Raw genomic sequence first — 27,417 nt, forward strand, 5'->3', positions numbered from 1 at the left:
CACGTCACATTCCTTTCGGATCGGTGCTGCCACGTCGGCAGCGGAGTCTGGTTTGAGTACGTCCGTAATAAAGAGTATTGGTAGATGGTCATCTAATCGTTTTAAACTGTATATTCGTCCTGATTTTACCGTTGTTTAACTCTCTTTTGTTTATAGCTTTCACAGGGCTCACCATATGGATCATCGACCATTCTTTCGTGCATTGGGCCCATAGAAGAGCTTTGGAAAGATCGTACGGTGACAATCTGTCCTGGTCTACAGACATCGTTAGAGTATATTAGAATGGAGTTAGGGGTTTGCGATGGAAGGGTTTATTGGATATAGTTTTAGAGATGTGTTCGTTATACCTAGACCCTGATGTTATCATTTTTCATGCAGGAGCCAATGATGTGGGCAAGTTCAGTACCATTGAGTTGACCTTTTGTATGAAGAGTACTATGGTCAGAACAAGGCGGTTGTTTCCCGACGCCCGTCTTGTTTTTTCCGAAATGATTCCTCGTTTGCTATGGTTGTCTTATCCAAACTTTAAGTACTTGGATAGGATTAGGATTTGAATTAATAGGATTATGGCTCGTTTTATGCCGGTAGTCTGGGGATTCTCTTTTCGTCATGTGGACCTTGAAGGTGGTTTGCCCGGCCTCTATTTTTCAGATAAAATCCAGTTGGTGGGGTGGGGCCCATGCCGCCTGTTTAGATGGCATGTTCCGGTGGGTAAAAGTCGCTCACTGATAAGGTGAGCGGACGAGTTGAGTCAGTAGTTTAGGCCGAGCTTATGGCTGGTCTAATTATTGGTTTGTTAATAAGATATTGATGATGAGTTAATTCATTGATGATTTATTTTTATGATGATTTATTGTTAATTAACTTTAAGCTAATCTTTAATAAAGATGGCCGTGGCCTTATTTATTCCACCCATTAAGGTGTCCACGTGTATTTTGTATTGATTAAGCTATTGGGTATTTGGTTATAGGGTTCGGGTATGATTTATAATCCCATGACAATGTTGGGGCACAAGGAGGGGAGGATGATGGAAAAGTGAGGCATCTAAAATATCTGTGTGGTAAACTCTGCAGAGATTAGATGTGGCTGAAAGATGGCAGTTTGCTTCCAATGGAGAGGACGAGGAAAGAGAACGCCTACGTTAGAGATGTTAATGGAAGTAATAGCTATGTGGTGCTGTATTCTCCTGTACGTTTGGTAGTGCTGAATTCAATGTTCACAATGGCCCACAAACATATTTCACATTCACAGTAAGTGAGCCTGTCTGTTTTAAAATGCCAGGGCTGAATTTCAGTCATAGTCCAACCCTAAATGTAAAAGATGTTATAAATTATTTTCATTTTATCAAGTTCTATGTTAAAGATTTTGATATCGTTACTAGTTAAAGAGGTATTTGGTAGTATACTTTATGCATAACTTTGCCACCAGGATACCCCTCTAAGGCACAGTGCTGAAAATCTCGATAATACAAAGCATGACTATTTGTAAAAATGATCGTTGATAACTAGAGTATTGCATAGCTTTAAAAAAGTGAGTTTTTTTACACTGTGTCTTTTCAGAAAGCTTATGTAGAAGACTGTCTGTAATGCTGTTAAAGACGCAAATAATGTGGTGAAGGCGCTTTAGTGTGACAAATCCATGTGATAGGTTCCCTTTCTAGCAGGGGTGAGGTACCTTTTCAAAAGGATATGCCATAAATGTCTGACAGGTGCAGGTTTCAGCTGTAGGACTCCTGCCTATTTGAAGAATGGCCCCCATTCAGCAATGCCGGGAGGAGGAGAACATGTTCTGGTAACAGCTTAGTATTTCCATAAACTACAGTAGAGAGCGACACAGATGGCCACCCTTCTAATTCATACACTGTTTGGATGGACAAATAGAGGTCAAGGAACCTCAGTTGTTTCCTTATATATGAGAAACCAGTGTTGGCTACACTGTGATGCTATTGAGGACCTCACAGAGTAGCATTGCGGGCTGCATGTGTAGTGGTGCACCTATGCTTTATAATATAGTTTAAAAAAGACCCATGGCAGTCTGTAACCTGAGAGGTTTCTAAGGAACAGTGTAGCATGTGGATAGAAGCCTTATAGCATGCGGCATATACAGTTATATAATAATGTAATAGTGTAGGTTCACTTGTGTGGACAAGAAGGCAAGAAACAGTATAAAATGCCAGGTGGAGAAGACTGGAGAAGTGAGATAGACCTCTACAAAAGAGGGTTGTGATATCACTGTGACATAAATGACATGATCCTCGACTCTAATTCACATGATATGCATTAAATTTCTTACCCCAGATGCAAAGTCTCCTGTGATTTTTACTCTCTGGAAATCTGGCACAGTTTTAAACAGTGGGGATGAATCTTCAGGTGCTGTCACAGCAATAGGCCTTGGTCCTTCATCTGGAACTTTGCCAATCACCGTCCTTAGCAGCTGTAAACGCCTCCTCCTATCAAAAAGCAAAACCAAAATTTTATTTAGAGAAACTCATAGACAAAAGCATACATGCCGGAATAATATAATGGTATTTAGGGTGGATTAAGGGTTTAACCTGACGTTATTCTGCTGCAGTGGAAACACATGGACAAGGAGGACATGGGGTAAGTAAAGATGAAATGTCACGCAACAAGAGGAGTCTAGATTCACTTATATAGATCTTGACCCTATTATCCAGACCCTATGTGTATGTGGCTTGATCAGTGGACTTTCAGCTACAGGGCATATGCAACACTGTGTTAAGAACTACCTGGGCCCCACACAGAAAAAAGGTCTGGGGTACACTCTACATCTTCATACAACATATTGGAACCCACTGTGTACTTTTGATAGACCACCTGAGATTATAAAATTATCTTTTTCTAGAATTACCTCCTTGCCACATATAGTGGCCTACCATGTTGTAACATACCTATACCACATATTTGGCGACTGGGGATGGGGGAAACAGAAGACTTATGATTATGCAGTTGAAGTAGTATGACATAAATTAGCTTCTTGTTGCCTATTAATGCCTATCAGGTCTGTAAAACATAAGGAAAATTGTGCAGGTTTTGTAAAATAAGACCTGGGCAGTAATTAACAGTTTATGATGGACCTCTTTTGGACTGGGCTCCTGACAACCATACCAGTTGTACTGTCCTGATGGCATCCTTAGGTACAGCCAGGCCCATAAATATTGGGACATCGACACAATTCTAACATTTTTGGCTCTATACACGACCACAATAGATTTGAAATGAAACAAACATGATGTGCTGTAACTGCAGACTGTCAGCTTTAATTTGAGGGTATATACATCCAAATCAGGTGAACGGTGTAGGAATTACAACAGTTTGCATATGTGCCTCCCACTTGTTAAGGGACCAAAAGTAATGGGGCAGAATAATAATCATAAATCAAACTTTCACTTTTTAATACTTGGTTGCAAATCCTTTGCAGTCAATTACAGCCTGAAGTCTGGAACACATAGACATCACCAGACGCTGGGTTTCATCCCTGGTGATGCTCTGCCAGGCCTCTACTGCAACTTGTCTTCAGCAAGTGAAATGCATGCTCAATCGGACTCAGGTCAGGTGATTGACTTGGCCATTGCATAACATTCCACTTCTTTCCCTTAAAAAACTCTTCGGTTGCTTTTGCAGTATGCTTTGGGTCATTGTCCATCTGCACTGTGAAGCGACGTCCAAAGAATTCTGAAGCATTTGGCTGAATATGAGCAGATAAAATTGCCCGAAACACTTCAGAATTCATCCTGCTGCTTTTGTCAGCAGTCACATAATCAATAAATACAAGAGAACCAGTTCCATTGGCAGCCATACATGCCAACGCCATGACACTACCACCACCATGCTTCACTGATGAAGTGGTATGCTTAGGATCATGAGCAGTTCCTTTCCTTCTCCATACTCTTCTCTTCCCATCACTCTGGTACAAGTTGATGTTGGTCTCATCTGTCCATAGGATGTTGTTCCAGAACTGTGAAGGCTTTTTTAGATGTCGTTTGGCAAACTCTAAATGGCCTTCCTGTTTTGAAGGCTCACCGATGGTTTGCATCTTGTGGTGAACCCTCTTGTATTCACTCTGGTGAAGTCTTCTCTTGATTGTTGACTTTGACACACATACACCTACGTACCTCCTGGAGAGTGTTCTTGATCTGGCCAACTGTTGTGAAGGGTGTTTTCTTCACCAGGGAAAGAATTCTTTGGTCATCCACCACAGTTGTTTTCCGTGGTCTTCCGCGTCTTTTGGTGTTGTTCAGCTCACCGGTGCGTTCCTTCTTTTTAAGAATGTTCCAAACAGTTGTTTTGGCCACGCCTAATGTTTTTGCTATCTCTCGGATGGGTTTGTTTTGTTTTTTCAGACTAATGATGTCTTGCTTTACTGATAGTGACAGCTCTTTGGATCTCATCTTGAGAGTTGACAGCAACAGATTCCAAATGCAAATAGCACACTTGAAATTAACTCTGGGCCTTTTATCTGCTCATTGCAATTGGGATAATGAGGGAATAACACACACCTGGCCATGGAACAGCTGAGAAGCCAATTGTCCCATTACTTTTGGTCCCTCAACAAGTGGGAGGCACATATGCAAACTGTTGTAATTCCTACACCATTCACCTGATTTGGATGTAAATACCCTTAAATTAAAGCTGACAGTCTGCAGTTAAAGCACATCTTGTTCGTTTCATTTCAAATCCAATGTGGTGGTGTATAGAGCCAAAAATGTTACAATTGTGTTGATGTCCCAATATTTATGGACCTGACTGTATATATCCTGTGGTTGTTCTAACAGGATAGGTGTATTACCTGTGAGTGTACTAATTGGATAACCCCTTTTTTTTAACAAAATTGCACAGTTTACATTGGAATTACCTTTTCTCTTGAGCCTCTTTGGTATCCTGCTTAGCCATATAATCTGCCAGCTCATGATGTGCAATGGGGCAATTGTCTATCACATCAAAAGGACATATGTCTTCCTTGGAATCGACGTTAAGAACTTCTGTTGCAAATACTTTCTCAGCTAAAGTTCGGATATCATCAGTGTTTTCTGAAATAAGTAATGCTATAGTGAATAAACATACATACCAGATTTTCTGGAACAGAGACTATGAACAGTACTAAAAGTGTTTACCTACCCATGCCGTTTTTTGTTTTTTTTGGGGGGGGGGGGGGGGATCAGTGTCGGTCTTTATTCACTTATTTACAACATATAAAAAGGATCATTTTAGATCAATTTTCCCTTAAGACGGGTTGTCTGAGATAAAATAATTCAGACAGTGTTCTGTCCCAGCACGGGGAGATTCATTTCAGTATCATTACAGATCACATCTGCTGTATTTCTGTAGGTATTAGTTAAGTTATAGCACCATCTAGCAGTCTTAAAAATGTACTACACTTTGTTTGTCTGTTAATTAAGATTATTGTATTGTTGGGAGGTGCAAACTATTGTGGGAGTGTAGTGTTTCTTGGAAAGAGAATCCCAGTCTCCATGTTACAGGACATCAGCAGCGCTGTCTCCTGCATATCTTCTTCCTTAAAGGGGTTGGCCACCATAAGTATAAAAAACAATAAAGTGCCCCAGACAATAACTAAAGCCAAGAGGAATTTGCATCATGACAGATATACTGTATATATATCATTTTTCTACTGCATTCGGCATAGCATGCTCCCAATAATAAGAGGCTGTGTGGGTGGAGCAGCTGCAAAGTGAAAGTAAAAATCCCAGCATGCATCACAGCAAAGTGTCTCCAGGGGAGCAGTCACATGACATCTCTGCCTACTTGTGATGCCATAGTGACAACAGCACATTAGGTGTCATTTCATCAGTGCTTTAGCATACCTCCCAACTTTAGAATAGAAGGAAGAGGGACACTACGTGCCCACGGCTCCTTTCACACTTGTGTTTTTTGCGGATCCGTAAAGGATCTGCAAAAACGGTTCTGTTACCATAATATAACCGCATGCATCCGTCATAAACGGATCCATTTGTATTAGGTCTTCTTTAACCATAACGGATCTATCTTGAACACCATTGAAAGTGAATGGGGGACGGATCCTTTTTCTATTGTGCCAGAGAAAACGGATCCGTCCCCATTGACTTACATTGTGTGCCAATACGGATCCGTTTGGCTCAGTTTCATCAGGCGGACAGCGTTTTGTTGTCCGCCTCCAAAGCGGAATGGTGACTGATCGGAGGCAAACTGATGCATTCTGAGCGGATCCTTTTCCATTCAGAATGCATTAGGGCAAAACTGATCCATTTTCGACATACCTCCCCCGTACCAGGACCGCCACTGAAATCCGGGACTGTCCTGCCGGATACTGGAAGGAGGTATGGCTTTAGGCCTCATGCACATGACCATAGCCTGCCTGTGCCTGTATTGTAGCCAGCGAACAGGGGGTCTGCAATATACAGGCACCAGCCGTGTGCGCACCGTATCAAGTGATGGGTCTGAAATCCAAAAGATACGGTGTGGTCTGGAATAGAAGCACAGATCGGAAACCTATGGAGTGCATCCATGGGTTTTCTGTCTATGCCTCCGCACTGCGAAAAAGTACTGTCAGATGCAGATTGCAGACCCCATTTAAATGAATGGGTTCATGTCTGCAGACAGTGGACACACTGTCGGCGCTCATGCATTGCAATGTATACACACACACACATACACATGTGTGTAAATATATGTATATAAATATGTATATATACATATGTGTATGTATATTCATATATATATATATATTTTTATATATATTTATATGTACACATACTTAGGCTCCATTCACACATCCGCAATTCCATTCCGCATTTTGCGGAAAGGAATTGCGGACCCATACATTTCTATGGGGCCGCACGTCCGGAATTGCGGACCCGCACTTCCGGGTCCGCAATTCCGATCCTGAAAAAAATAGAACATGTCCTATTCTTGTCCACAATAGCGGACAAGAATAGGCATATTCTCTTAGTGCTGGCAATGTGCGGTCCGCAAAATGCGGAACGCACTTTGCAGCTGTCCGTCTTTTGCGGATCCGTGGATCCGCAAAACACACAGGGATGTGTGAATGGACCCTTAGACATAAATACATACACACACATACATATAGATACATACACACATATATACATATATATATATATATATAAATATACACACACGGTCAGTGCCCATGCATTGCGGACCGCAATGTATATACACATATAAATATATTAAACACGTGTGTTATATTTTGTGTATAAATAAATATGTATGTGTATATATATATATATATATATATATACACACACACACATGTGTGTGTATATATATATATATATATATATATATAAATAAAGCAAAACAACAGCACTCTCATTAGATGAAAATAGAAAAAAGATTATTCACCCATGTGGATGCGATGTTTGTATATATATACATATATATATATAATCCAAAAAGCTGGCAGCACTCCAAGGTAAAGGTGTATGTATGTATGTATGTATGTATGTATGTATGTATGTATATATATATATATACACACACACAAAATCATAGTTCCTGGCTAGATGTCCTGCTTTCCCTGTTGGTTGCAGGGGGTATGGCCTAACGGAACCGGTGGGTGTGGCTTAGCGGGTCGGCTGTGTGGTGATAGTGCAGGGGGGATGGGGATTGACTAAGTAGCTCGGAAGGTTTTTATGACAGCCAGCTTCTGGCAGGAATCAGCTGTTTGTAGAGAGGGAACAAGCAGCTGATTCCTGTCAGTGTTAGAGCGGGCAGCAGGGAGCCGACCACTGACAGGAGCAGACTGCACATGCGCATGGACGAGCTTCCTCTCAAGCTCCTCCATGTCGCGTGCAGCTATGGACGAACTCAGCTGCAAGGTAAAGCAGGACTAAGGGGGGCGGCTTATAACTGAAAGAGAAGCAGGCAGGTGTGTTTAATGAAGTATATTAGGAACTTCATTTTTTCCCTGCCTGCCACACTGTAGTGGAGAGTATTTAAAGAGTGGCCAACCCCTTTAACTCCACCATCCTTTTGCAAGTATATCTGGTGAGTAGAGATGGCCTTGCGGTTCGCCCGGCGGTCGTTTCGCGTCGAACTTTGCGTGTTCGCTATTCTGCGAACATATGGAGATATTCGCGCCCGCCATATTCTTTTACATTGTGAAGAACTTTGACCCATGACACATCCATCAGGTGGTACAGGACAGCCAATTGAGACATTTCAGCACATGGACATACCCCCTACCTTATAAATAAACCTGATCTGGACGCCATTTTACATTCAGTGTTTTGCCAGTGTAGGGAGAGGTTGCTGTGTGGAGCAGGGACAGGCTGTTAGGGACACCAAACGCTAGCTAATAGGGCCACAAAAGTCCTTTTAAGGAGTGGTATAGGTGTGCTATCGATAGGTGCGATACACAGAGGGGTGCGATATACTTATAATATACTTTTATAATGAGTCAAAAACACATAGATCTATATAGTGATCACCTGGAAGTCAGGGGCCTAGGGGCTAGGGGCTTACTAGGGCCATTTTTATATAGGGTAAGGTCCTTGATGGGGTCGCTGTGGTTAGGCTATCAGGGCCAGAATAGCACCCCCCTGTAGGGCAATATCAGGGACAGTTCTTTGCCCACCCTGTCCTTCCATACCACATCATCATCTAGCCCAGGGATAGATATATTTTGCTTTCCCTCCGGGATTCATGGATGTGCACTGGAACCCCCCGGATTGTGGTACGACATATGGTACCTGATTTAGTGCCAGCGAGCACTTGTTATTGCCTATCACATCTATGCTTTTTGCTTAACTTTAAGGGTCCATTCACACGTCCGTAAGTGTTCTGCGGATCCGTAAATTGTGGATCTGCAAAACAAGGACACTATAGTGCTGGCACATCACCAGCACTATAATAGAAAATGCCTTATCTTGTCCGCAATTGCGGACAAGAATAGGACATGTTCTATTTTTTTGCGGAAACGGAAGCACGGATGCGGAACTGCGGATCCGCAAATGCGGATGCGGACAGCACATTGCGGACCAATTTTGCGGGCGTGCGAATGGACACTAATAATTTAATTTATTTTCATTTTGAGGGATATCTTTTCCAGTCACATGTCCGCAAAATGGGTCCGCATCCGTTCCGCAATTTTCAATGGGGCCGGAATGTGCTGTCCGCAACCGCATTTGCGGATCCGCACTTCCGCATTCGTGTTTCCATTTCCGCAAAAAAAATAGAACATGTCTTATTCTTGTTCGCAATTGCAGAGAAGATTAGGCATTTTCTATTATAGTGCCGGCGATGTGCGGTCCGCAAATTGCGGAATGCACATTGCCGGTGTCCGTGTTTTGCGGATCCGCAAAACACTTACGGATGTGTGAATGGACCCTCATAGTAACATTATTAAAGGTTACGTTTTATCTTTATGTATATTCTAATGGATTGCCTTCCTTGTACAATGTTATAATATCATTTCTATGTTAGAAAGTATATTATAGTGCATTTGCATTGTGCGGCAGTTGTGTGCGGTTCTGCTGCGATACTGCAGGTATATTGAGGGACAAGCGTTATTGGAACAAATAATTTCTACTGGTGTGATATACCAGTCGCCCCCCAAAAAAACAGATTGAAGCGGGGTGTTATATACCAATATACTTTCTTTATAGTGCATTTGGTTACTGTATAGTGCATTTGCGCATGCGAGTACGCGAAAATTATATTGCCGATATTTCGCATTGAAAAAAATAATGAATGGAGATCGCAAATTTGAATAATACATCTGGTATGTAACTGTCCATGTTGTGGGACTATTTGTGCACTTCTAGTAATTATTTCTTGGCTGCACATATCAGCTGAAGGTTTTTCAGGTTCGCCTTCCATTAAAATGAATGGGACCCGCTGCGAACTTGCAGTTCGCGAACATTTGATCGTGTTTGCGCGTTCGCGAACCGTCCCGGCAGATGTTCGTCCATCACTACTGGTGAGTGAGATCAACCTTGTTTCAGGGACATTATGTTATGCAGAGCTGTTGAGCTAGGTATAAGTGTCACTCAGGGAGTTATTTCTGTTAGCTAGCCATGCAATCTATGTATAGGCAGCCATTTTGGACATATTCCCAGTGTTAATGTAATGCTATAATACATGCTGTTCTATGCTTCTGCTGATTTATGTTATGCCTTATACTTATACAAGCCATTTGTATTCTTGTAGTTTTACCAATTCACAATCCTGTTGACCAATAAACAAGTTAGACTACAGAAAACAGTCCTCTTATTTGGAGGACAGGAATGGTTTATACTAAATGTCAGACTGCACACTGTGTGAACGTGTAGTAAGACAGAACAGGCAGCAACAGTAAATGTCATAAAAAAATCAAGAAACATCATACCCCATTTCTTTCCAGCCGCTTCCAAATCTGGTGTTTTAAAGCAGTGATGTCCCGGACACACCATGTCACCACTGCAGCCAATCACTGGTCTAAATAGTCACTTCCCATATATGGCTGAGGACAATGATTGGCTGCACGGTGACCTGGTGTGCACGGAACATCATAGCAACAGCCAACAAGATGACCTCAGCACTGCAGGACCAGAGCCTGATGCTGGAGGCAACAGGAGAAAAAGGGCAATATGAGATAAGTAAAAGTATGACATTTTAGTTATTCTATGACATTTATAGCTGCTGCCCTAGTTTTTATTTGTCTCAGACATCCCCATTAAGGCTATTTTCACACTGGTGTTTTGAATTCCGTTTGTGAGATCCGTTTCAGGGATCTCACAAATGGTTTAAAACGGATCAGTTCAGCCCCAATGCATTCTGAATGGATAAGGATTCGTTCAGAATGCAGCAGTTTGGCTCCGTTCCGCCTCCATTCCGCTCTGGATGCGGACACCAAAACGCTGCAAGCAGCGTTTTGGTGTCCGCCTGGCGATGCGGAGCCAAACGGATCTGTCCTGACTTACAATGTAAGTCAATGGGGACGGATCCGTTTTAACTGACACAATATGGTGCAATTGAAACGGATCCGTCCCCCATTGACTTTCAATGTAAGTCAGGATGGATCCGTTTTTTTTTAAGAATAATGCAAACGGATCCGTTCTGAACGGATACAAGCATTTGAATTATAGGTGCGGATCCGTCTGTGCAGATACCAGACGGATCAGCACCTAACGCAGGTGTGAAAGTAGCCTAAGTTCCTGATCACACTGGTCGAAAAATGAAAACTTACCTTTTAGTAAATACTAGTATAAAGTGTCAGATGAGACTACAAGTCACTGCAAAATAGCTAAAATATGGAACAACAGCAAATAAGCATGAGTGGTGAACTTGTGACACTTACAACAGACAATACCTCCATGCTATAAAGTGTCCAAGATAATACCAGTGCGAATAATCTTACATACCATGAAATGGCTGAAGATGTATAGATGGACTGAGAAGGCCAGATGCCAAGGTGACACATCCAAAGTCCCTTTTATTCCTTGGTGCAAGAAACTAACAATGCTCATAAGAGGGTTGTACAAAACTTCCACTATCGGCGTGTACAGTATACACTGTACCATTCTTGCCACTGTACATTTTTCTCCCCACTGCGGGGTGACCTCCAGATGCTGTCCTGCACCTAGGACTAGTGTCATCCATCAATATGGCATGTGGTTTGGCTGCATGTTGTAAGAATATCTTTATTCACTCTTGATAAGCCCTTGAAGAGTCATGGTGCAAAGTTACCAGATGAAACACATTGGGATACAAGAGGAATTGAGTAGGGTAACCTTTTTGATTGTGGGCCAGATTCCAGGCAAGATCACCCTTCTCAGGATGAAGCTCTGTATAGCCCTTGTAACGGATCTCCTGGCACCCCGACTGGGTACCTTTTGTTGATGGATGGTGCTAGTACTTACCGAGGGCTCCAAGCACTCCGCTTGACACCGTAAGCACTGCCGACCCAAAGAAACTGGCGTAGCTTGGTTGGGATCTCGCTGTCTTCTACCCACCCTGGACCTACGACAAGGTTTACAGGTTCCAATGGGTGACCCTCTCTTCCTTCAGAAAGCGATTCAGGAACAAGATCCTAAAAGAGCTCAGGGATTATAGCCAGGGGAGTATACAGCGTATAGTATTCCCGAGTGTAGATGCAGCCTTTTCCCCACACACATGAGACAAGGCTCTATGTTGAGGGTAAACAAACTCTTTAATGGGACTACATGTCAGCCTTTTATGCAGGTCTTCAAGCAAGGGACACTCCCCTGGGGACCTTGTGGAAGACTGAGACAGTTTTTACATTAGCCAATCACATGCACTTACAGTATGGAAACACTCCCAGCAATTGTACACAACCCTCCCACCCCCTCTGCCTGTGATACAATTAACAAACACAATGGGCTCTGCCTGTGATACAATTAACAAACACAATGGGCTCTGCCTATGATACAATTAACAAACACAATGGGCTCTGCCTGTGATACAATTAACAAACACAATGGGCTCTGCCTATGATACAATTAACAAACACAATGGGCTAACTTAATTACTCACAGGCAGAGAACACAAATTTTTCACAAAACCCCACATATCCCTATAAATTATACATCCCTGGATAGCTCTGATCTGGGCGAACAACATATCCAGAAATCACCCAGATCCGAGCAGCGGTTCCCGAATTCCATTGAAGTCACATTTGACCGACCGCAAGCATGGCTTTCCTGCTGAAAACAGTTCCACAGATTTAGGCTGTGCGGCCGGTCTACCTCCTCCTTCAAAGAATGTACAAATTGCACAAACGGATCCGTTCATGCATACTTTCGTTGAAAGCATCTTGTTCGGTAGTTTGTTTGGTAAATCCCATTTGCCAAACGACATAGTAAAAAAGACACTAACAAGCTTTTTTACTGAGAGAAAACAAAGTTTTAGTATGTGGGCCATAATCCTGAGCAGAAGGCTGGCAAACAGGCCCCTCCAAAACCCAGTGGCGAGGTTAGTTTTGCCACACATCTCCCCCTTCCAGGGAAGACTAACCAGGTACCTGACCTCACTCCTGTCGGTACCTGAGTTAGTCTGGCAGCCCACCCACAACCAAATACTGGACCTGTTGAATTGGGTAGCCTGTCTCTGTCCAGTGAGTCCACCAAGGTTGTTTTGGTAACTAGTACTCCTGGTCTCTGTGTTGCTCTCTGGCTTGGAGTGGAGGTTGCTTTGTGGGTAGAGATCGGCGGTACTCAGCACTGGTGCCAGCGCTTCAGCTGGGCAAACTGGTGCACAGTCCTGCCCTGTAATAAAGGGACAGTTAGGGCAGAGGCCAGCGGCGCTCTGCCCGGATGCCAGCGCTTCTGCTGGGGTAGCCTGTGGGGAGTCGGGCTCTGGACAAGAGGATAGGGGAGGGCAGTGCCCAGATGCCAGCTCTTCCGCTGGGATGTGGTCAAAGAATTCTACCCCCAGGATCTGGTTGTGGATCTGCTGTCGAGAGGAGGGATCGCTTACCTCCTCCTCCTGGCATTCCTGAGGGGTTGGTTGGGGATCTGTACTGGCTGTCCACCCATTGGAACAAGGTTTACAGGTTCCAATGGGTGACCCTCTCTTCCTTCAGAAAGCGATTCAGGAACAAGATCCTAAAAGAGCTCAGGGATTATAGCCAGGGGAGTATACAGCGTATAGTATTCCCGAGTGTAGATGCAGCCTTTTCCCCACACACATGAGACAAGGCTCTATGTTGAGGGTAAACAAACTCTTTAATGGGACTACATGTCAGCCTTTTATGCAGGTCTTCAAGCAAGGGACACTCCCCTGGGGACCTTGTGGAAGACTGAGACAGTTTTTACATTAGCCAATCACATGCACTTACAGTATGGAAACACTCCCAGCAATTGTACACAACCCTCCCACCCCCTCTGCCTGTGATACAATTAACAAACACAATGGGCTCTGCCTGTGATACAATTAACAAACACAATGGGCTCTGCCTATGATACAATTAACAAACACAATGGGCTAACTTAATTACTCACAGGCAGAGAACACAAATTTTTCACAAAACCCCACATATCCCTATAAATTATACATCCCTGGATAGCTCTGATCTGGGCGAACAACATATCCAGAAATCACCCAGATCCGAGCAGCGGTTCCCGAATTCCATTGAAGTCACATTTGACCGACCGCAAGCATGGCTTTCCTGCTGAAAACAGTTCCACAGATTTAGGCTGTGCGGCCGGTCTACCTCCTCCTTCAAAGAATGTACAAATTGCACAAACGGATCCGTTCATGCATACTTTCGTTGAAAGCATCTTGTTCGGTAGTTTGTTTGGTAAATCCCATTTGCCAAACGACATAGTAAAAAAGACACGAACAAGCTTTTTTACTGAGAGAAAACAAAGTTTTAGTATGTGGGCCATAATCCTGAGCAGAAGGCTGGCAAACAGGCCCCTCCAAAACCCAGTGGCGAGGTTAGTTTTGCCACACATCTCCCCCTTCCAGGGAAGACTAACCAGGTACCTGACCTCACTCCTGTCGGTACCTGAGTTAGTCTGGCAGCCCACCCACAACCAAATACTGGACCTGTTGAATTGGGTAGCCTGTCTCTGTCCAGTGAGTCCACCAAGGTTGTTTTGGTAACTAGTACTCCTGGTCTCTGTGTTGCTCTCTGGCTTGGAGTGGAGGTTGCTTTGTGGGTAGAGATCGGCGGTACTCAGCACTGGTGCCAGCGCTTCAGCTGGGCAAACTGGTGCACAGTCCTGCCCTGTAATAAAGGGACAGTTAGGGCAGAGGCCAGCGGCGCTCTGCCCGGATGCCAGCGCTTCTGCTGGGGTAGCCTGTGGGGAGTCGGGCTCTGGACAAGAGGATAGGGGAGGGCAGTGCCCAGATGCCAGCTCTTCCGCTGGGATGTGGTCAAAGAATTCTACCCCCAGGATCTGGTTGTGGATCTGCTGTCGAGAGGAGGGATCGCTTACCTCCTCCTCCTGGCATTCCTGAGGGGTTGGTTGGGGATCTGTACTGGCTGTCCAGCATCCCTGAAGGTCTGGTGCAGAGACCGCTGTCCCATCTGCACCATCAGAGTTAGGGGTGCTGTCTCCCTGTGGTTGGGGAGAGAGACCGGTTGTCTCCTCTTCCTGCAAGGGTGGGGAAGGGAGACAATGCTCTCCTCTCCCTGCAAGGTACACTGCCACTGAGGAATGAAGACTATGCTCTCCTCCCCTGCAAGGTACACTGGCGCTGGGGAAGGGAGACGATACTCCCCTCTCCCTGCACGGTACACTGCCGCTGGGGAAGGGAGACGATGCTCTCCTCTCCCTGCAAGGAACAATGCCACTTGGGAGAGAGACCGGTTGTCTCCTCTTCCTGCAAAACATACTGCCACTGGGGAGCAGGACCAACTGTCCCTACTCCCTGAAACTCCGGCTGCCGTTGGGCATCTGGGCCGACCGCCCAGCATCCCTGTAGGGCCGGTGGAGAGACCTAGATCCCATCTCAACCTGCCATATGGAGTTCCCCCCAGAACCTGTCTATCAGGTCCCCTACCTCTGTAGCTGGTAGTGAAGTAGGGGGTACCTCAGCCGGGTCTTCCCCACCGCAGGGCTTTAAGTCTGGGACTGCCACCCAACTCTCCTGTAGGTTATTCTCAATTGCGTGGAGTAGATGTTGGTAGCCTTGCTCCAGCCCCCACTCTAGTGTCACTAGATATGCCAAGTCTGGTCTCACCTCGTTGGGGGTCAGCCCAATCTTGCATACCTTCCCTAAAGTCGTAGATGTCACAAAATTGGGTCTCCGTACTGCTCCCAAACTCCAGTTCTGTGAAAGCCTCCCACAACAGGCCAGGGCCATCGTAATCATACCCCTCTGGGTTGTCGGCTCCACTGTCCAGGGTGTATGCCGAGCGGTATAACTCCAGAGCGCCTGGTAGTGTCACGGCGAGGTGTGGGAGGGAACACCACACCAGACACAAGTGGGAGGGGGGAAGGTATCTGGCCTAGAAACTAGGGAGAGGAAACCGAATGAACGGACCTCAGTGGTAGGACCGTTCATTCACTGGAACCTAAAGCCTGACTACCCTGTAATGCCCTGAGGTAGTGATAGGGCCCAAAGACGACCCGTTCCTTAAGCAGAAGGAACAGGGGTCTAGACCAGATACCAGAAGGCAGGGGAAACAACACAAAACAAATACAAAGGAATAAGACACTTAACTCCTGAAGTAGAAGAAAGAGAAGGAACACCAGAGGAGACAACACACACCAGCTCTTCCACTTGCAAATTAAGCTATACACCGCAAGGACTTAAATAGTAATGACCACTATGCTGCACCTGACTAGAGGTGTGGTTATTACCATCAACAACAAAGTGAAATTAAAAGAGGCTGTCAAATGACATCACATGCAGACAGCCTCTCCGATCTTCTAACACCTAGCCTGGGAGTGACCGCTGGGACCCACATCCTCTCCTCAGGTCCGTAACCCCTTCAGTGCACGAGATACTGGAGGGTTCTACGGAGAACTCAGGAGTGAATTATCTTGGCATTTTCAAATTCTAAATTACCGTCCACCATGACCGGAGCGGGGGCAAGGAGGACGGCACAACAGATTCAACATATCTTTTCAACAACGACCTATGGAACACGTTATGAATCTTCAAAGCTTGAGGAAGCTCAAGAGGAAAGGCTACAAGGTTAATAACGGCAGTGATCTTATATGGACCAATAAACCTTGGACCCAACTTCCAAGAAGGTATTTTCAACTTAATGTTTCTTGTGGACAGCCACACAGAATCACCCACTCAGGTCCGGACCACTCATACGTCCCTTGTCAGCCATACGTTTATACTTCTTACTCATCTTTTTCAGATTATTTAGAATTTTCCGCCACATAGATGACAAAGAAGAGGAAAATCTTTCCTCTTCCAGTACACCAGAAGTCTCAGTACCAGAATAAGTGCCAAATTGTGGGTGGAACCCATATGCCCCAAAGAACGGTGACTTATTAGTGAACTCCTGTCTACTGTTATTTATAGCAAACTCGGCCAATGCCAAGAACGAAGACCACTCCTCCTGGTTCTCAGAGACAAAACATCTCAAATAAGTCTCCAGATTCTGATTTGTGCGTTCGGTCTGTCCGTTCGACTGAGGGTGAAAGGCCAAAGAGAAGCACAATTGTATCTCCAGATGACTACAAACCGCCATCCAGAATTTGGAAACAAACTGAGTCCCTCTATCAGACACCACATCAGAGGGAATACAATGTAGTTTCACGATGCTGTCAACAAACACCTGTGCAAGAATTTTAGAATTGGGAAGCCCTGGTAATGCTATAAAGTGCGCCATCTTACGAAATCAATCAACAACAACCAGAATCACAGTTTTCCCTGAAGAATTAGGTAAATCTGTGCTAAAATCCATGGATAAATGAGATGGGGAGCGGAAGCAAAGACCCGGAAGGCCGAGTATGTGTCACCTTAGCACGTGCACAAATACTACAGGGTGACACATAGTCCTCAACACACTTACGCAACCCCGGCCACCAGAATCTACGAGATATGAGATCAACAGTGGATCTGCTCCCAGGGTGACCTGCGAGAACAGTACAGTGATGTTCCTCGAACACCTTGTGACGTAATTCAGATGGAACAAACAACTTTCCTGCAGGACAAGAATCCGGTGCATCTCCCTGAGCCTCCAACACCTCTGCCTCCAGGTCGGGATATAGGGCGGATATAACTACCCCTTTGGACAATATCAGACCAGGATCTTCCGAATCACCTCCCCCAGGAAAGCTACGTGACAAAGCATCAGCCTTGACATTCTTAACCCCAGGGCGATAGGTGACAATGAAATAAAATCTGGTAAAAAACAACGACCATCTTGGGTTCATTCGTTTAGCCGACTCCAAGTAAGACAGATTTTTGTGATCAGTAAGCACAGTAATAGGATGGATTGCTCCAATGATGCCATTCTTCAAAAGCCAACTTAATGGCCAGCAATTCTCTATTACCCACGTCATAATTTCTTTCAGCAGTCGAGAGTTTCTTAGAGAAAAATGCACATGGGCGCCATTTACTGGGTGAAGGACTCTGCGACAAGACCACTCCAACCCTAACCTCGGATGCGTCAACTTCCACAATGAACGGCTGTGACACATCCGGTTGCACCAGAATAGGGGCAGAAGCAAAAGACTTCACAGCTGAAAAGGCTTGTAATGCCGCATCAGACCAAACAGAGAAATCAGCACCCTTCCTAGTCATGTCTGTAAAGGTTTAACCACAGTCGAATAGTTCAGGATGAATTTACGGCAGTAGTTGGTAAACCGCATAAGCGCCTTCAGATTTTCAGGTCGATCCCAGTCCAACAACGCACAGACTTTCTCAAGATCCATACGAAAACCTGAGAATGAGAGCAGGTAACCCAGGAATTGCACTTCCTGAACTTCAAATACACACTTTTCCATCTTAGCATATAACTTATTCTCTCTTAGGATCTGTAACGCCTGTCGCACATGATCCTGATGAGTCTCCATATCGGGAGAATAAATTATGACATCCAGATATACAACAACAAACCTCCCCACCAGATGATGAAAGAATTCATTGATAAAGTGTTGACAAACCGCTGGAGCATTGGTTAACCCAAAAGACATGACCGGATTCTCAAAATGGCCCTCAGGGGTATTAAATGCAGTCTTCCACTCATCCCCCTCCTTGATCCTTACCAGATTATAAGCCCCTCAGATCCAATTTAGAGAACACCTTGGCACCAACAATCTGATTAACAAATCCAGGATTAAAGGAAGAGGGTAAGGATCACGGACGGTAATACGGTTGAGCTCACGGAAGTCCAGACATGGCCTCAGGGTACCATCCTTCTTTTTTACAAAGAAAAAGCCAGCAGCTACAGGGGATTTGGATGGTCTGATATGTCCTTTCGCCAAACTCTCGGATATATATTCTCGCATAACCTTTCTTTCGGGTTAAGATTATACAACCGAGATTTGAGCAGTTTAGCTCCGGGATTAAGATTGACGGAACAATCACATTCCCGATGCGGAGGTAACTCCTGGTTACCACTCTCAGAAAATACATCAGAAAATTCGGAAATGAACCAGGGTACAGCTTTTGTGGTGACCACAGAGAATGATGTATTAAGACAGTTGTCTATGGAAAATTCACTCCAATCGAGAATCTGTCCTGCAAATCGATGGTAGGGTTATGTTTGCTGAACCACGGTAGACCTAACACCAACAGAGAAGGCAGACCCTCCAACACAATAACATGAGAGAGATTCCTGATAAAAATCACCCACTCTTAAATGAATGTCATTCACTACCTGCGACAGGCTTTTTTGAGTAAGAGGTGCTGAATCAATTGCAAAGACAGAAATACTTTTCTCTAGTGCACTAGTAGTCAAACCATGCATACGAACGAACTGTCCATCAATCAGGTTAACCCCTACCCCACTGTCGATAAATACTTTGATTTCCACAGTTTTGGACTCTAGCGCCACCTCGGCAAATAGGAGAAATCTGGTACTACCAGTCAAAGACAAAAGTAAGTTTTCTTGCTCCCCACCCACAACACCAATAGTAACTTGGGGATTAAACGTATTTTTCTTGTTTTTACCTTGACGCTGCAAGAACGGACAACTATTCACAAAATGTCCCTTCTTTCCACAACAAAAACAGACCCCCTTCATATGACCAAAGCTCTTACCAGCAGTCTCTGCATAGGCTCATCACAAGGCGTAAACTTGAGAGTCTCTCCACCCAAAGTATCAGAAGGAGCCGCCATCTCACATGATAGTACCTCCTGAGAATGAGGGACTTTAGATCTCGATCTCAGACGTCTATCTATACGTACAGCAAGTGACATGGCTGCCTCCAAAGACTCAGAATTCTTGTGAAAGGCCAACGCGTCTTTCAGCCTCTCAGATAATCCCTGACAGAATTGAATACGCAGAGCTGGATCATTCCACTCCGTATCCGTAGCCCATCTCCTAAATTCAGAGCAGTAGATCTCTGCAGACTGATTTCCCTGCCGCAAGCCATGCAACTTAGTCTCGGCCAGGGAAATCTGATCCGGGTCGTCGTAAATCAAACCCAGAGCTCTGAAAAACTCGTCCACTGACTGGAGGGACTGTGGTCCAGTCGGCAAAGAAAAGGCCCAAGCCTGGGTGTCTCCTTTAAGCAGCGACACGATGATACCCACTCTTTGACTCTCATTGTCAGAAGAGCGAGGACGCAGCTTAAAATATAATTTACATGACTCCCTAAACAGGGTTAAATTATCACTGCCCCTGGAAAACCTGTCTGGGAGAGCAACCTTAGGTTCAGGGCAGGCCTGATTCCCACAGTCGGAACCAGCTGCCAGAGGTCTCTGGATCTGTGCGACAGTATTGCGGAGGTCAGCTACCTCCAAAGACAACCCCTGTGGTTGTCCGACCAGTGCAGGGATTGGATCCATTGCCGCACTGATACAAACAAAATGGTGGTGTATAATGTCACGGCGAGGTGTGGGAGGGAACACCACACCAAACACAAGAGGGGGGAGGTATCTGGCCTAGAAGCTAGGGAGAGGGAAAGGACACCACCTAATGAATCCTAACCCTAGCCCTGACTGTTAACCGAATGAACGGACCTCAGTGGTAGGACCGTTCATTCACTGGAACCTAAAAGCCTGACTACCCTGTAATGCCCTGAGGTAGTGATAGAGCCCAAAGACGACCTGTTCCTTAAACAGGAGGAACAGGGGTCTAGACTCAGACCAGAAGACAGATAAAACAACACAAAACAAATACAAAGGAATGAGACACTTAACTCCTGAAGTAGAAGAAAGAGCAGGAACACCAGAGGAGACAACACACACCAGCTCTTCCACTTGCAAATGAAGCTATACACCGCAAGGAGTGAAGGGAGTAGCCAGACTTAAATAGTAATGACTACTATGCTGCACCTGACTAGAGGTGTGGTCATTACCATCAACAATAAAGTGAAATTAAAAGAGGCTGTCAGATGACATCACATGCAGACAGCCTCTCCGATCTTCTAACACCTAGCCTGGGAGTGACCGTGATAGGTAGGCATCCTCGAGCCACAGCTCCTGTCACACCCGGCACTCGAGCTCCTTCACCCACTCCTCCAGGGGCTGCTCTCCCAGGAGGGGCATCCGTAGGGCCAGTCGCATCTAACATCGCTGCTCCTCGCTGGGGAGTCTCTCGCCCTGCCGATACTGTACGCCCTCCAGGGCCTCATACCATACCTCAGACGCCTTTCCAGACTGTATCCCAATCAATCAGGTCTCCCTCCTCGTGTAGGGACACTGTACTGGTTCCATACTGCTGTAGCCAGGGGCTCTGTACGGGGACAAGCGTTGCCCTCAATTTTGTAAATCCACAAACTGTGTCTCCGAGCTGCGTCTCCACGCACTAGGACGCCATTCCACCGCTGCCACCACTGTAACAGATCTCCTGGCACCCCGACTGGGTACCTTCGTTGATGGATGGTCCTAGTGCTTCCCGAGGGCTCCAAGCACTCCGCTTGACACCATTAAGCACTGTCGACCCCACGAACTGGCGTAGCTTGGTTGGGATCTCGCCGTCTTCTACCCACCCTGGACCTACGACAAGGTTTACAGGTTCCAGTGGGTGACCATCTCTTCCTTCAGAGAGCGATTCAGGAACAAGCTCCTAAAAGAGCTCAGGGATTATAGCCAGGGGAGTATACAGCATATAGCATTCCCCAGTGTAGATGCAGCCTTTTCCCCACACACATGAGACAAGGCTCTATGTTGAGGGTAAACAGGAACTCTTTAATGGGACTATATGTCAGCCTTTTATGCAGGTCTTCAAGCAAGGCACACTCCCCTGGGGACCTTGTGGAAGACTGAGACAGTTTTTACATTAGCCAAACACATGCACTTACAGTATGGAAACACTCCCAGCAATTGTACACAATTCCCCCCCCCCCTGCCTGTGATACAATTAATAAACACAATGGGCTCTGCCTATGATGCAATTAACAAACACAATGGGCTAACTTAATTACTCACAGACAAAAAACCCACATTTGTCACAAAACACAGAAAACACCCCAAAACCCCACAAATTATACATCCCTGGATAGTTCTGATCTGGGCGAACAACATATCCAGAAATCACTGAATGATAGTTGTTAGTGATGGCTCACCTAACTATTGCGTATGGAGTGGGTGCCCCAACCAATATAGACACACCCAGTCTATAAGATAAAAGGTAAAAAGATAAATGGTGAATAATCTATAATTTATAATTTATATCCAGAAATCACCCAGATCTGAGCAGGGGTTCCCGAATTCCATGGAAGTCACATTTGACCAACCACAAGCATGGCTTTCCTGCTCAAAACAGTTCCACAGATTTAGGCTGTGTGGCTGGTCTACCTCCTCCTTCAAAGAATGCACAAATTGCACAAACGGATCAGTTCATGCATACTTTCATTGAAAGCGTCTTGTTCAGTAGTTTGTTCGGTAAATCCCATTTGCCGAACCACATAGTAAAGACACAAACTTTTAGTATGTGTGCCATAATTCTGAGGCAGAAGGCTGGCAAACAGGCCCCTCCAAAACCCAGTGGCGAGGTTAGTTTCGCCACAGCCCTCTTAAAGGGGTTATCCAATTTCAAGAAACCTGCCCCCACATGTGCTGTGCCCCTCACAGGTAATATACTTACCTCGCTCCCGGCGCCGCTCCTGGTCCCCGCATCGCAGCTGCTGCTTCTCCCTGCACATGGATGAAAACATCAGGTGTTGGGGGGGGGAGCAGCCAATGCCAGGCGGGGATGGAGACGAGCCTCCCTAGCGTCACCCGCAATGCTAGGGAGGCTAGTCCCCACCTGCCATTGACTGCTTCCCCCCGACACCGGATGTTTTCATCTGTGTACAGGGAGAAGCAGCAGCGGCGGTGCGGGGACCAGGAGCGACGCCGGGATCAGGGTAAGTATATTACCGGTGAGAGGCCCTGCACATGTGTGGGGCTTTCTTGAAATTGGATAACCCCTTTAAGTACAATTGTTAGTTCCTTACACTAGGGCATAATTGGGACAGTGGACACATCCTCCGGCAACTGCACATTTCAATGGAGGAAAAAAAATTAGAGCACAAATACACCTCAGAAGATTGTCCCAGATTAGAAAAAAAAGGCGAGCACACTGGGACTTTTTCCAAGAGGTGGCAGCCTCAGACGATCCCTTTCTTGATGACTAAATGAGGCACATATCTATACAAGAATGATTTATCAGCCTACTTATTTCTTGGAGTGATAATCATGATACTTATCAAGTGCCAGATTAACATTACATCAACTTGGCCTTTAGGAATTTTAGGTACTACACCGTGTTCCTCTGTGCAATGTATGCTATTTTACACTCTAGAAGTGTCTATCAAAATGCTGCTTTGATATTAAAACAATTATCTGTGGTACTGTTTTATTTTGTAAGATGTAGCTTAGGTGGGGTACTGGCTCTCCTTCAAGAGACCAGCCCTGTATGGAGATTCACTAGAAGTGCTCCATGGTATGGAGATTTAATAGCATTGCTCCATGGGAAAACAATATGTAAAAAGGTATTTCCCAAGAAAAGAGAACCATCTCGCTAGCGCCACCTTTTGAGAAGGGCTCCCTATGAGTCAGAATCCAACTTTTTAACAAGCCTTAGGAGATTGTAAGCTATTGCGAGCAGGGCCCTCACTCCTAGTGTTTCAGTTGTATATTACCAGTAACTTTGTGATGTCTTTTGTTTTGTACATGAATCCTCTGAATTGTAAAGCGCTGAGGAATATGGTGGCGCTATATAAATAAAGATTATTATTATTATTATTATTATTACATAACAAAGGAAAATAACCAGGCCTAATATCCATTTGTAGACAGATGTTTTGAGTTGCTTGCCCCTCAAAAGCTGCATCCAAAGCATCACATTCAGCCAGCTAGAATCCTACTTGGTACTAATGAGAGGTAAACACCCCGATACTGCTGTCTACAGATTGACGTTTGGCTGTGGTTGTGAGTCTTGTGACCTAGGGATACTCTGCAGCAAAGTCTAGATCTCTGTACAGAGGTTAAAGGCTGAATAACACAGAATTCCATAGAATGCACCAAATGACCAGGCAATACACATAGTCAGGAAACAGGTATAGGTCTGGGCTGGCAGAGTATGTGTAAATCCATGAAACAGTCCAAACGTCAGGTAGCCCAGGATCAGTAGAGTGAACAGGCACTGGAGAAGTCAGGTGGCAAAGGGTCAGGATCCAAGAAAAAGGCAGAAGTTGGTACATTGGCAGACAAATGGTTAATAAATCTTCACGAGCTCTAGTAAGCTAGAGAGACCTAGCAAGATCTGTAGAAACCAATGGCTCAGGCTACAAAGTGAGGTCAGCGGCACAGCTATATAGGACTGTTGATCAGCTCATTAGTCAAGCAGCTGAGCATAGGATCAGAAATGATATTAACCTATGCAGTGCTGCAGGGAAAAGTCTCTTTAATACATAGAAAGTTTATATTGCCGTTAGTTAGGACACCATAAGGCTACTTTCACACTAGCGTTCGGGTGTCCGCTCGTGCGCTCCGTTTGAAGGGGCTCACGAGCGGTCCCGAACGCATCCGTCTGGCCCCAATGCATTCTCAGTGGAGGCGGATCCACTGAGAATGCATCCGCCTGCCAGCGCTCAGCCTCCGCTCCGCTCAGTGAGCGGACACCTGAACGCTGCTTGCAGCGTTCGGGTGTCCGCCTGGCCGTGCGGAGGCGAGCGGATCCGTCCAGACTTACAATGTAAGTCAATGGGGGCGGATCCGCTTGAAGATGACACCATATGGCTCAATCTTCAAGCGGATCCGTTCCCCATTGACTTACAATGTAAAGTCTGAACGGATCCGCTCAGACAACTTTCACACTTAGAAAATTTTCTAAGTTTTAATGCAGACGCATCCGTTCTGAACGGATGCGAACGTCTGCATTATCGGAGCGGATCCGTCTGATGAAACATCAGACGGATCCGCTCCGAACGCTAGTGTAAAAGTAGCCTAAAACTGTTGACTGATTCCCTTTAACTGACTTATTTTATGTTTTCTATTTTGTTTACTATTGATAATATTGGTGCTCGTTTGAGTATCATTATTGTGTTTTTTAATCCTAGTTTTTTTTTATTTTATACAAGAGCACAGTGAGTGCGCTCAGCACAGTAATTATTGTCCTTAGTCTGGAAGTGGTGAGCTGCTTATTTCATAATTTTTTGCACAAAGTGTAAAGAAGTTAAGAGAGTGACACTATTACCAATCGAATATGAACTGTTTTGATGTTAATAAAATACGAATAATTTAGGGTGGCTAATTGAGCTGTTGTATACCTCTTCCCCAAGTTCTTCCTTCATCAAGCCTTTTTTGGTGTGTATAAGTGGGAAAAAAGGGCTTATTAGCCGTTGTGTGGTAAAGTGAGACAATTACAGCCCTTTTTGGGGGGTATTAGTGGCAAAAAAAAAGTTATTATTTGCCATTCAGCGGTGCAGTTATATGTTCTAAAGCCTTTTTTGTCGTGTATTAGTGGCAAAAAAAAAAGTATTATTTGCCGTTGTGTGAAGTGACAAAATTACAGCCTTTTTTGGGGTGTATTAATTTTCTTTTTATTTACTTATTTGATCTAACAGTATGTCAGACAGAGAAGTGAAAGGCCCTGCACAGGGGAGGGGCACAGGCCTAAATGTTTCTGGCGCAGGCACAGGTCGCAGGAGAGTAAGGGGGCATGGCAGCAGGGTTCTAGAGACCCGAGCTCCCAGTGTCAGCTAGCGGTCATGTCTTGACCAGTAACCCAGCGGTTCTTGAATGGTTGACTCGGTCATCCATTTCGTCCCAAGTGACATCAGACACCATCAGCCAAGAGTCGGTGGGTTCATCAGACACAATACTTAGTTGGCATGGCCCGGGAGCAGGCCCTGTGCCCTTACCTGTTCTCAACCTGCCTCTGTCCTTTTCTGTTCCCTCAGCCAGAGAAGTATAATATGCTATGGGCTCAGCTCCACTATACAGCGAGGACGAGCTACTAGAGGACAGTAAGCAGCTACTGCCTAGCCAAGATCTGGAGGAGACATCCGCCGCGTCTTCCGATAGGTGGGCAAGTAGTGATGAGGAGAGTGGCGTGGGAGCTGGTGTTGCGAGCGGTCAGGCTCCTGGCTCAGAGACCATTGTGGAGGACATCAGTGACCTGCAGACAATACTCGATCATGATTTAGCCGATCGCAATTGGGAGCCGGGTGACGAAGGGGCTTCATCATCATCGGGAGAAGAGGGTGGCAGCTTGCGCGTAAGGCAGCGGCGGAGCCAGAAAGTCGGTAGCGTGGCTGGGAGTCAGCAGGCTGGCAGCAGTGGGAGGTCAGGAGCCAAACGTGCCCGCGGTAGACCACACGCTTCGCAGGAGTCCACCTCCCCGGAAAGTAGTGGTGCAGGAGTTCACGGAGGCAGCAGCGGTAGCAGTCAGTGGCGGAGTGTTGGGGGTAAAATCGCCTAAAGGCAGTACCAGCCCTGCACAAATATGTAGAACAGGAGGTGGGCCAGTCCTTGAGCCTGTCGGTGTCTGCCAAAGTGCATGTTAGCGCCGACTTGTGGAGCTGTAACTACGGTCAAGGACAATATATGTCCTTTAGGCCCACTGCGTAAATGTTGTTCCTGCCCATGCGGAGGAATTGCTCCCCCGGTTATAGACACGCTACAGTGTCTGGGTTTGGAGCATTTTTTACCCACATTTAGGCCACTTTTTTCAGTGAATTTTTTTCTTTGTGTATGGAATGTGCCACTTCATTTTGCAGATAACATTCTTTTGCACCTGGCAGCTTCTGTGTCACATGGTCTGTTGTGGGTGCGGCTCACAGCTTTATTCTACCTCACAGTGCATTGGTGATACCACTATGGAGGCATGTGAGAGTCTGGCTGTGAGTTGGTTTCTAGCACTGTTCAGACCTGTTTCACACACCACGGGCAGTTTAGTGGTAGGACCCCATGCGTGCTGAGACACCGTGACGTGGTGCATGAGGGGCTCCGATATGTTCCTGACTGGAGTATATTGGCAAAGTTCTCCGCTTTTAACATCGGCTTGAGGAATTAGCTAGTATTGTCAGTAGCGTATCATTTTGGTGCATTTTTTGCAGTGATTTTTGTGGTTCCTGCCCAGCCAAACCAGCAACTTGGCCAGGTGAGGCCGCTTCCGCCTCCACGTTCTCACGCTGTTGGTCCTGCGACAATGTCCGCCTGTGTCTCCTCATCCTCCACTGTGTCCTCAGCCTCCACTGCAGGGACAATTCACAGTGCCCCTCCAGCATGCCACAAGTGCAGGGCATAGCGGTGTCATGCTGTTCTACACCTCGTTTGCCTGGGCGAATGGAGTCACACAGGGGAGGAACTGCTCCGTGTCATTCATAACAGAAATCGAATCCAGGTTTCCTCCGCGACAACTCAA

The 27,417-nt window shown here is 45.5% G+C and overlaps 1 protein-coding gene across 1 annotated transcript in view; it reads right to left on the reverse strand.

Annotated features, from left to right (window-relative positions):
• AMPD1 (adenosine monophosphate deaminase 1) overlaps positions 1–27,417 on the reverse strand; it is a 165,580-nt gene that overhangs the window by 114,960 nt on the left and 23,203 nt on the right. Inside the window, exons 2-3 of the mRNA XM_040423928.1 lie at positions 4,873–5,047; positions 2,293–2,449 (exon numbers count right to left, since the gene is read on the reverse strand). Coding sequence (XP_040279862.1) covers positions 2,293–2,449; positions 4,873–5,047 — 332 coding nt within the window. The remainder of the gene's footprint in view (positions 1–2,292; positions 2,450–4,872; positions 5,048–27,417) is intronic.

The sequence above is a fragment of the Bufo bufo genome, chromosome 3 (genome assembly GCF_905171765.1).
Source record: "Bufo bufo chromosome 3, aBufBuf1.1, whole genome shotgun sequence".
Taxonomy (NCBI): Eukaryota; Metazoa; Chordata; class Amphibia; order Anura; family Bufonidae; genus Bufo; species Bufo bufo.